This window comes from Henckelia pumila, unplaced genomic scaffold (assembly GCF_033568475.1).
Source record: "Henckelia pumila isolate YLH828 unplaced genomic scaffold, ASM3356847v2 CTG_41:::fragment_1, whole genome shotgun sequence".
Lineage (NCBI taxonomy): Eukaryota > Viridiplantae > Streptophyta > Magnoliopsida > Lamiales > Gesneriaceae > Henckelia > Henckelia pumila.
This window is the reverse complement of record NW_027331824.1, coordinates 58,656-71,382: the sequence shown is the minus strand read 5'-3', so window position 1 is coordinate 71,382 and position 12,727 is coordinate 58,656. Positions and strand designations below refer to the sequence as shown.

At 36.0% G+C, this 12,727-nt stretch overlaps 1 protein-coding gene across 1 annotated transcript; it reads right to left on the bottom strand.

Moving 5' to 3' along the window:
* Positions 1-7,092: 7,092 nt before the first annotated feature.
* LOC140871146 (uncharacterized) lies at positions 7,093-7,707 on the bottom strand. Its single transcript, XM_073273584.1, has one exon. The coding sequence runs from the start codon at positions 7,705-7,707 to the stop codon at positions 7,093-7,095; it is 615 nt and encodes a 204-aa protein (XP_073129685.1).
* Positions 7,708-12,727: the final 5,020 nt, after the last annotated feature.

The window sequence follows — 12,727 nt, the reverse complement described above, 5'->3', positions numbered from 1 at the left end:
ATGGCATTAATTTCTCTATTCAAAATTTTTTATTTAGATGGATAGACGATATTGAATTAGTTTTTCTGTGCTTGCTTATATTATTTTTGTAGGATTATTTAATTTGTTGCTCAAATAATAGGTTGGCTAAAAATTAATCGGAGGCCCTTGATTGCTAGTGTACGCATATATATTTTTGCATAAATCACATATCAAGTACATGTGTTATGAGATGATGATTGAAACTAGGAATCTCTGATGGACGACAAACATGGATAAATTTCTGGTGTATGCAAAAACAACCTCATTATTGATATATATTGATTATTCTTTAGGTTATTTGTTTTAGGTCGATGTTTGGATGAGTTTAAGGTATAAATTCGGTTATGACCCTGCTTCGTGACCAAATGAGCTTCTTGTGATAATTTCGGGGAGTGGTTTGGTTAAATTCATCATACCATGTATATCTTCTCTATTTTGTATCATATGAATATTGTAGTTGACATATTTCTGCATTTATATTTTTGGTGAGTGGCTGATGGTACCATGCATCATTTAGTTTGTATATATCTTTACTAAGATTCCTATAAGGCTATTCTATTCAATGTTTTAAGCGAGGCATTACCATTTCTATTCTATTCATTAAATATTATTCAATTTTGTTTTGAAAATAAAAGGGTAAAATAATTTTATAAGATATCAATGACTTTATTTCTTGTGGCTTAATTAGATTGAAACTGTTAAATAGAGAATTTTGTTCATTCAAGAAATATTTTAACATTGTAGTTGTTTTGTTTTGTTTTTTTTTTTGTTTGAAATTTCATGAGCTTGAGTTTGCTCGGTTACTCCTAGGATTGATGCAAACGTCAGCATTTTATTTTTGGGAAGAGCCTTTTAAGGTAATTAAAAAATTTTCGCAGTATGTTATAAGAAATTTTTTTCAGTAATTATTATTTATTTATTTATTTATTTTTATTAGTTGAAGACCCAAATTTGATCGGGTTACTTCTATAATTTGTTAATATGGAATTGTTTTCTATATACATCCTGAACGAATTATTAGTTGATGACTTTTGTGAATTAAGAATCATGACTTGGGGTGCTTAATTTTCATATGGTTTTTGTTATATTACATGTTTCAGCTTGCAAGGCTAGGGAATCCAATCTCAGAGTTCATTTCAAGGTACATTACATGTTAATTTTATGCACCTGTTTGATGTCTTTACTTGACTGTCTCGTGTTTTTCATTGGCTATTCCTTTGTTTTATTTCACATAATTCGAATAACTCTTTGAGAAAATAAGGGGATCTATTGCCATTTCTGATAAGTCAACATGTCGCTTATAAATTCCCTCTTGTTTGTTTTAATTTGTTCAGCAAATGATGCTACATTAAGGCTCATAGAAATGAACTATAAAGTTTGATTCTTTACTTAACATGTCCAAATGCAAAATTGGTGAAATTAACATGTCCAAATGCAAAATTTTTTTCCTCGTGAAGTCATTGTTGTGGATCTATTTCAAATTTGTGTTGTATGGGATGTCTTTTTGTTGTGATTTTCTTAATCATATGCAAAATTGGTGAAATTAATGGTTGCAATCGTTCATTTGGTTTTAATTATAAAATTTGTTCTTAGCTTACTTAAATCTGAAACAAATTTTTTTCCGTCTGAAATTTTTCATAATGTATTGGCGAGAAGTTTTTTAATTTCATTTCTCAAGAGCTCGTAATTTAAATATCCATTCTCTAAATAATATTTTAGACTTTATTGCAAAAATTTGTATATATTATTTTGTTAATTTTTTATGTTGCAATTTAAATGATTGGACAGTCGTAGTAACTAGTGTTTGAAGTGAAATCATTCATGATTGTCGTGTAATTAAAAAAATTTATTACACTTTATTATAACTTATCGTTATTTAATTCTTTGTTGAAGATAACATTTAGAATATTTATATGTGTGTGTGATCTTCATTTACAAAATGCAAGGAAAAATAGTTTGCCTTTGTCTTGATTTGTATACTTATTGGTTTTATAAGTAATATTCTCTTGAATAATACACTTGCACTCTACATGTGTTGATCAAATGACCTTGTGATTTGAATTTACTTAAAGTAATTGTCATATGTTCATTAATTTGGATAGTGTCTTGCTTTATTGGCATAGTGATTCTGAGTCATCCACCTTCATTAATAAGAACTGATGTAGGTCTCTATGAATTAAACTCTATGAATTTCGGTGTTGCTTATCAGTTGTGATGTGCCTTCTAGGCTTCCTGTTTACAAGATCCATCAGAAACCAATATTACGACCAAGCTCAATTTGATGAAGCTAGAAGCTCAATTTGATGAAGCTCTATTACGATCGTCTGAAGGTTTTCAGTATTTATCATCATAAGTCTAGTTCGTGTTTTATGGGATTAAATGTCTTATGAATCTTGTCAGTACCTATCATAGTGATTAGATCAAGTGGAAGGATGAAATCAAGAAAAAATAATTTTTGATTAAAGTCTGTCATTGTTATTAATTATTTTTTCAGGACCTGAATATAGGCGTTGCTGTTGGAAAACGCGGCTCTCAGATCAATCACGATTGATACCCGGTGCAGCGGAAGTTTAAAATTTTATTATGGAACAATTCCATAGTGTAGGTATCAACCGTTTAACGATTAAATTATTTGTGTGTGTAAAATTAAATAACTATTATTAAATTTTACCTTCAATCTCGAAGCGAGATTATTGGACACCACACAGATTTCTCTGCGCTTCTTGTATCTCCCTGGAACTGATGAACAAGCTTTCCTTCAATCAGGTCCACGAATGGAGGTTTAATCCCTCTGATAGATTGCACTAGAAAATCTATCAGAAGTTTTCTACGAAGAGAATAAACGAATTTGATTCGCTATTCCAGACTGCAATTCAAAATCACAGACCGGAATTTCTCACGCAGAGAAGGGAAGGGGGGCGGCCGATTTGAGAGAGAGGAGGCTAGGGTTTTCGAAAAACCTGTCTCAAATTATGACCTGTTGTGTTTAATTTCTGTACTGCAATAACTTATTTATAATGCAGGCCACTAACACCTTAGGGCCCATTAGTCATAAGTTGAGGCCCGACAAGCAAAGCCCGCATGTTCAGAAATTAATATAAAATTCATCGTGACTCCGATTGATGAACCGATTTCACCAATGTGCACAGAAACCATTTCTGCACATTTTAAAGTCAAGATAAATTTTCATGAATCCGAATTCAGTGATTTCCAAAAAATGTCCATCCCTATGTCATTTTAGGAAATCCTACTCCCTTACTCTTATTTAAGAAGTCCAACTTCTTTATTCATTAAATTTAACTCTTTAAATTTAACTATCTCAACGGGGATTAAAACTCCATTACACTGTGTGACCCTCAATGGTTCAGGGATACAGCTAGCCGTGGGCTCACAACTCCTTGTGACTCGGAACAACGATTTCCGACTTGCCCAACGAATCATGGTAAAGCGCCTAGCAACATCGCCCCATGATTCCCTAGGTATCACTGATAGTGCCTACAAGAACCAGTAGATTTTGGTTCGCGTACAGTACGGTCCCTTCATCCATATATCCCGATCGAATCAACAACCATTGGTATATCGAGAGTCGCTCAAGATTCGATAACTATGCAATACATCTTGAAGATCAAATTAGTGACATCGCATGTGCTACTAAGTAACCATTTCTTAAATCACATCAAGTACTCTGGCCAGAGATTCGTCACACTAATATCTCCTTAGATCGCATAGGATATCCACACTCGCAAGTATGTGGTGAATCCTTGACAACAATGCATCGACTCCTATATGTGTTGTAACTATACCCAATCCCGACACCTGATGACCCCCATAGAGTCGGTAAACGAGTCAAAGCACAGTACTAGCATATAGAGTCTCCATGATGTTTCAAGGTAAGGACTAATGGTGTACAACCAAAACCGCGGACTTTATCCACTCGATAAGTGATAACCACTTGGAAAGTCCGGATAGGGTAGTTCGATTATTCATCCTATGAATATCCATTTGCATGCTTCGAACATCTCCATGTTCCCTACCAATGAAACGTGGTACTCCGCATCGCAAATGCTAGTCTCAAACTCGAGCGATCCTTATCCTTATTCTCGGACGGCTCAATCGACTAGGAACAGTTTAGAATATACAGTGACTATAAGATGTATTTCATGATAGACATCCCCATGTTCTACCACATCTTACATACACTATAGTATATTCAAGGTCTTTATCAAAACAACAATAGTATATCACAATATAACAATATGAAGAAAGATAAAGTCATTGCCATTAATAAAAGTGTAAATTACATTAAACAAAAGATCGTTTGTACAAAGAGTCATCAAAGCCCATAGCCACAAGTTGGCTCACTGGGCACCCACTCTTTCAGTTGCATTATATATGGATTGCTTTTGGAGGTGATGGTTGGCTTTACGAGTGGGTGGGCGAAGTACATGGCCGACCTGAATGTGTTTGGGTTTTGCGTGTTAAGTTTAGAATATGATTTGCATCCATTTACTTGTACAATTCTATGCTTTGTTCACGCCTCTAGTCCCTAGTTTCTGAATTTTTTTTTGTATTTTTTTGTAGTGTGCATTGCATTAGAATTTAATTTCGAGTGATTTATAATACTAAAAAATTGTATATTAAATTTTATTTTTGAAATTTTAAATTTTGGTTTATTTTTAATATTGAAAATTTTATATTATTTTTAATTTTTTTTTTGTTTTTTAGAATGTCTTTTACTTCGTCAATTAGTGAAATTGCCGAAGTATAAGCATATCTTTTGCTTTGAAAATTTCATTAAAATCGAAATAAAAGAATACATTTTACTTCGGCAATTTCTTTAATTGACGAAGTATAAGCATATGTTTTACTTCGTAACTTATGAAATGAACGAAGTAAAATATATGTTTTTACTTCGGCACCGGTCCAATTCTGCTTCCAAAAAATTACCAAAGACTTCGGTAATTTAAGGTATAAGACTTCGGCGATGCAGCGAAGTAAAAAGGTACCCTATTACTTCACGTGACACTATTTCGGTAATTAAGTGCCTATGACTTCGGTTATTAACCGAAGTCTTAAGCGATTTTTCTACTAGTGTCACGTGCTTCCTCTGCATAAGAATACAACCAAGACCTAGAAGAGAAGCATCGCAATAAACAGTAAAACCTCCAGTATGTGATGAAATATAAAGAATAGGGGCACTGGTCAATCTCTTCTTCAGATCAATAAAATTGGCCTCACACACCTCTGTCCAGACAAAAAGGTGCATTCTTCTGAGTCAGTTGGGTAATCGGCTTCGCAATAGAAGAGAAACCCATGATGAATCTGAGATAGTAACCCGCTAAATCCATAAAACTACGAATCTCAGGCACAGAAGTCGGCCTGCACCAGTTCATAACCGCTAAAATCTTGTTGGGATCGACAGAAAACCCATCTCCAAATATAATATGACAAAGAAAGACGACTCGGTCAAACCAAAACTCACACTTCGACAGCTTGACATAAAACTGCTCAGCTCGCAAAATCTGTAAGATAGTCTTCCAATTCTCTGCATGGTCAGTGCGACTCTTCGAATAAATAAGGATATCATCAATGAAAATAATAACAAACTCATCAAGATAATTTTGAAAGATACAGTTCATCAAACCCATAAAGAATGTTGGAGAGTTCGTCAATCCGAACGGCATGACAATGAACTCAAAGTGACCATACCTCATTTTGAACGCAGTCTTAGGCACATCATCTTCTCGCACTCTCAGCTGATGATATCCAGACCTCAAGTCTATCTTCGAATAGACACAAGAACCCTGCAACTGATCAAAGAGGTCATCTATACGCGGTAAAGGGTACCTGTTCTTAACCGTCGCTTGATTCAATTGACGGTAGTCAATGCAAAGTCACATCGATCCATCTTTATTTCGAACAAACAAGACAGGAGCACCCCAAGGAGATACACTAGGTTGGATGTATCCCTTGGCAATCAACTCTTCAAGTTGCTCCTTCAATTCTTTCAATTCAATCGGATCCATTCGATATGGAGCTTTGGAAATCGGTTGAGTACCTGACATCAGTTCAATGCCGAATTCGATATCACAAATAGGCGGTAATCCAGGAATCTCCTATGAAAATACGTCAGGTAACTATCTAACCACTGGTAAATCACTCAACACAGGGCTGGACTTCAAAACATCCACGACATAGATGAGAAATCCCTCTGCTCCTCTCTGTAACAATCGAGACATCGACAAAACAGATATCAAAGGAATTCTAGATCGAGAACCCTTACCAAAGAATTTCCACTCGTCTGACATCTCGGGTCTGAATCTAACCACTTTCTGAAAACAGTCGACGGTTGCCCTATACTTGGTTAAAGCATCTATACCAACAATGCAATCAAAGTCAGACAACACAAGTACAACACAATCTATCTCAATCGCATTCTCTTTGAAACGAAATTCACAGTTCCTGACTATACTCACAGAAACAATTCCTCCACCCAAAATTGAAGTAACAGCAACTACAACAGGTAAAGGCTCACAAGGCAAGGCATGCTTCAAAACAAATCTTTCTGAAATAAAAGAGTGAGAAGCACCCGTATCTATCAACACAAATGCAAGATAACCAGAAATGGAGCAGTTACCTGTAATAACATCATCAGGTGCTGATCGAGCCTGATCCTCATTCAGAGCAAACACTCTGGCCTTTCTATCGAGTCTGTTGTTTTGGTTGAAAGGAATGAACACTAGATGCTTGTCTCTCAGTCTGTGATGCCTGTCTCAAAGAATTCTCGGTCTGAGCTTGCTCAGGGCCACGCTGAGGACATGATCTCACAAAATGTCCCGCCTGGTGACAGATGTAGCAACTCCCAAAGATGTCTCTACACTGATCACTGGAGTGCCGACCTCCACACTTGTCACACGAAGCTCTAGAAGCTCCTGAACTGTAATGCTTCGAGCCACTAGAACTCGAAAAAGTGCTCCCATATTTCTTAAATTGCTTCCCCTTTGGACAGAAGTGCTCTTTCTTACTGCCTCCACTGCTACCAATCGCAAACCTCGGTGGTTGACTCTGGTACTAAGACGGTTGGGCCTGAAACTGTCTCTGCTGCTGTTGGGGTACAAACTGATTTCCTCTCTGCCTCAAAAGTCCCGCCTCAGCACCATTTGCCTGATTCATGGCATCGTCAAAGTTATCCGGTCTCCCGGTGTTCACCAACACAAAGATGTCGGGATTCAAACCGTTGATAAATTGATCGACCTTTGCCTCTTCGTTGTTGGCAATATGAGTTGCAAACCCCAAGAGGCTATCAAACTTCATCACATATTCTTTGATGTTCAAAATTCCTTGTCTCAAATTTGAAAATTCTGCTCCCTTGTCCTTTCGGTACGAAACAAGGAAAAAACGCTTATAGAATTCAGATTTAATCAGTTTCCAGTCAATAATTGTACCTCGATTCTCAAAATCTCTCTTAGTTGTGACCCACCAGTTCTTAGCCACACCCTGCAGTTGATGAATGACCTGTCTAGTTCGGCGGTCATCAAAATAATCGAGAGAGTCAAAAAGCTGATCAATGTTGTCTAACCATCTCTCACAGTCAACTGGATTCTCCGTACCCTTCAAATTCGGGGTTCGAAAAGACTGAAACATCTTCAGCAAGGTTTCCATGGGAGTAGCTGTGACATCAAACATCCCTGCCCCTGTACTACCCTGTTCAGTCGAAGGAGTTACTACCGGTCGATCCCTGTTCAAAATTCTTCTCGGAGGCATCTGATACAAAATAGGTTAGGACACAAATATCTCAATCTCAAAAATTTGGTGTCCAACAACCTCCGTTCAAAATAATACATAACCTCCCGAGATCAATTGACTTCGATCCAATAATCCAAACAATTGATATATCAAATAAATCATGCTTTAGAATTTAAATCACATAGTCATGTAATTCAATCAATCTCAACTAATAAAGCATGCTTGCATGTCATTTAATAAATAAATTAATTAACTCAAACACATGCGAGAAATCATTTCAAGCGGACTCGATCTATCCCGCTCACTCTAATTCAGTCCAAGAAACTTATCGCTCTGATACCACATAATGTAAGGCCTCGATTCTAATCATCTAATCAAGAATTAATCTTATCGATAATAAATCAAGAGTCAAGCTGGAAACCCAAATTAAAAAAAATTTAATTGCTGGTGAACAGTGCTAGATAGATCGGTAAAATCTTACCGATCGAGCGGCCGAAAATAATCAAATTTCTTCCCAGAATTTTGAAGGCCCCCGCTGGATCGGTAATATCTTACCGATCGAGCGGACACAAAAATGCCCATTTTCTGCTTCTGCACAGGTATGCTCGCTCGATCGGTAATCAACCAATCGGTAATCAACCGATCGAGCGAGATCAGCTCTGAACCAAAAAATCGGAGTTTCTCTCATACAAATTCAACTCCAAAGTACAACAATTCAAAAGCATAACTCACTCCAACGACATGCATAATTCAATACAAATGTAGTTATAGAGTTATACAATATTCGAACTAATAGAACATGCTCCAGCTCTAAGTTCTCAATACAATACAAATACATGTTCGAATACAAGAGTTCAACTTCTAACAACAACGAGTCCTCACTTCTATCATCTCAACACCTAGCCATGCGATCTCTGACTCGGTCCTGCCCCACCTGTTGCCAAGAACACACACAAAGACAAGACAACAGCCGGATAAACCGGTGATAATAACTCCCAGTATAAGAGACAAACATGTGATATCAAATAACCATCTCAAGTAATGATATAAACAACTTTCACATAATCAAATGAAAGTGCAATGAATGCATGAATTCAAATCTCTAGATTATCAAGCTCAGATAATCAAAATGCATCTCGTTTTTTCTTTTCTTCGGTTGGGATCTCGAGGATAAAATATCACAACGATCACACCGAACTCCCCTTTCAAGGTGGATGATGTATATTTCAGTCCTCTAGACTCCGGAGCATTATAGAGAGTTAAGTATTGTAATTGTAGTAATTTGCCTACAAAGCCACTCAACTATAATCCCAAGAACGTCTAATTCAAAATGAAACAATCATTTGGCTCAATATGAATGCATATGAATTCTAATACATTCAATCAATAAACTCAATTAGTTCACATAAACATGCAAGTATGTGATTTCTCGAGGACACTCGAATCAATCCGGATTCGAGTTAATCGTCCTATTCTTTCCAATATCGTCTTATACCTTCTCGTTGATTCACAATCTTCAATCGGCTTCGATATTTTAAACAATCCAAAGCTGCAACCTCGCAACTCCACTGGCTTCAATTCAATCTATAAAATAATCCACAAAGATCAATATCTACAATCCAAACTCCAATCAAACACGGTTCGATCAAATCGACAAAACGATATTCAAAACTCAAACTGACGGCATAACGACAATATTCTGATCAACCGAAAACACATACAACATAATATCGATCCAATAAACTCATATCAATCATCAATAATTCAATCCAACTCAAATCCAACAAATCCAAAACTCAAAATCTCGAAAATCATCAATAAAATCATAACAATTCCGAACGACGTTCTATCTCCGATCCGACAAAGAATAAACACTACCATGTAGTTCAAGAACAACGTCCCCGATTATCGTTCGATTCTATCAACTTCCAAAAAATCAAACTTCAAAGAAATAAGAGAAAATTAGTTCAAAACGGAGCTCTCCCAGCCGTGTTCGTTAATATAACTTCAGAAATAATTCCTATTGGACGGATTGAGTCAAAACCAAAATTTCAGAAGCTTGGAAAGCTTTTCCCATGCCTTCAATGGAGGAACACGGCAAGGAGGAAGAAGATGGAATGATAAAAAAAAAAAGCTAAGTCATGCTTATATATATGTTAAAGCCCAATTTTGCATTTAGTCCCTAAAAATCCAAAAATTTCAAAATGGTCCTTGATATAAATCAAAACGGCCCTTGAATAATAAAATCTCTAGTTATCTCAAATAAACTCATTTAAGCCTAATTTGGGGCGTTACATTACAGGTATTGGAAAAATAGAATGTCTCTATATATCCAATCCTTAGACTATGACCTTTGGAAAGTGATGGTGAAAGGTCCCTACGTCTCTATGAAAATAGTGGATGGTAACGAAGTTCCGAAAGAAATGGACGACTTTTCAAAAGAGGACATGCGATTAATTTCTCAAAATGCTAAAGGTATGAATATTTTGCATTGTTCTTTAGATATGAACGAGTACAACCGGATCTTTATGTGCTCCTCCGCAAAAGAGATTTGGGACAAATTGGAGATTTGTCACGAGAGAACAAATCAAGTGAAGGAGACAAAGATTGATCTTCTACAACTCAAATACGAAACCTTTGACATGGATGCCAAAGAAATATTGATACCATGTTTCGAAGGCTAACTAAAATCATCAATGAGCTTGCCCAACTAGGTGAAAAATATCCAACCAAACAAGTATGGAGAAGATCACTTCGAGCACTACCCAAGGAGTGGGATGCAAAGAGAACGACGATCATTGAATCCAACAAAGGCGACACTGTTTCCTACGATCTCGATCAACTCCATGGGACCCTAAAAACCCATGAGTTAGAATTATCTACAAGAAAATAGATAAAGAAGGAAGATGAAAAAATCAAAGCAACAGGAATAGCCCAATCAAGCCAAGTTGAAGAAGAAGATGATGATGACATGGCGCTCTTCGCAAGAAAATTAAAAAAATTCATGAGAGGGACTAAATTCAAAAAGGAGAAGAAGCCGGAGAAGGAAGTGACATGCTACAACTGCCAACAACAAGGGAACTATGCAAATTAATGCCCTCTCAAAAAGAAAGTTGACAAAAGGAAAAAAAAAAAGGCACTCATAGCAACGTGGAGCGACAGTGACGACGATGATGAGGAAGCAACACCTGCCTCATGGATAAGCATGAAGACATCGTCTCCGACGACGATGATGAGGTACCTTCCTATGATGAGCTATTACATGCTTTTAAACAAATTTTTGATATGGCTAAATCACTTATAAAGGAAAATAGAAGTCTAAAAAATTATTTAAAATCTAAGGAGCATGAAAACCTAAGATTAAAAGATGACATAGCTCACTTAGAAAAATTATTTGATAAATTCAATGTTAGTAGCAATAAATTAAATAATATTCTAACAATGCAAAAATGTAGCTTTGATAAATGAGGAATATAGTATGGTAGTAAATCAATAGATTTCACTAGTCTTATTGCTAAAGTTAAAATGAGATCACCCCCTATCTGCACTTATTGTTGTAAAACTGGACATATTAGACCTTAGTATAGATCATTAAGAAATCAATATAATAAAAGAAGTTATTTGAAATGGGTGCCTAAATATTCATCAATAATTATGAGGTGACATTATGAAAACATGATCTGAGGGAGTTCTTCACAGACCGGTTTAAACTGCCTTAACTTGCGACTTGTCTCCCTGATGAACGTTGCTCTGTCTAAGGAGATAGGTTTTTAAAGAGGCCTTAGCCCTACCTACCTTTCATGGGAGCACTCTTAGAAAGTGTTGATTATGTTACTAAGTAATTATTGATCTTCATTTCTAACATAATTGGACCCAAAAATAACTAAAGGGTACAAAAACTTTATATTGTAGGGACAGAAAAGAAGTATGCCTCCAAGCATGTGGTATCTCGACATTGGATGCTCCAGACACATGACGGGAAACAAGGAGCTGCTTCAATCAATCAAACCAAAGGAAAAAAGAATTGTCACTTTTGGGGACAACAACAAAGGAGTCATTAAAGGAATCAGATCAATATGTATATCTAACTCTTGTCTGATTGATGATGTACTCCTAGTGAAAGGGCTTAAACATAACCTACTAAGTATAAGTCAATTGTGTGATAGAGGTTATGAAGTCAAATTCACTCCCCAACACTGCACTGTATCACTCACAACTGACACATCCATAAATTTCAAAGGATATAGAAGTGAGAATGTTTACAAGGTTTCTTTAAACAATTTATCCTTTTCAAATGTAAAAAGCCTTGTATAGTTAAATGTTGATGACAACATTCTTTGGCACAGACGATTAGGTCAGGGATAACAAACTAATACCTTCAAGAAATTTTATTACGTGAGAATAAAATGAAAATAAAGCCTCCAACTTACCTGTACCTCTAACCGTCCCGCAGTTTCATTAATTATCGTGATATCAAACTAATACCTCCAAAAGTTTGATTACATGAGAATTAAAATGGAAATAAAGCCTCCAACTTACCTGTACGGAAATACTTCCAATCCTCCAATAGCTTGATTACAACATTTTGATTACAAACTAATACCTCTAACAATTGATTTACTTTCTGTCATTTACTTACCGCATTTATTTTAATTTCCCTAAGTCTTCCGCTTGCGTTTTTACAAAATTATTTTAAATTTCTAAATTTGCCAATAGAACCTAATTCGCCCCCCCCATTAGGTTCTAAAAAGTTGTATCAGAGCCCACTTTTTTTTTATTTTTCAAAAGGCTCTGTGGCAAATCTAGCGAGTGATTATGCTCAAGGGCAATTTACCAATCGTCCTCCTCTTTTCAACGGCATAAATTACGTGTGAGGCCTCGATTCTAATCATCTAATCAAGAATTAATCCTGTCGATAATCAATCAAGAGTCAAGTTGGAAACCCAAATTAAAAAAAATT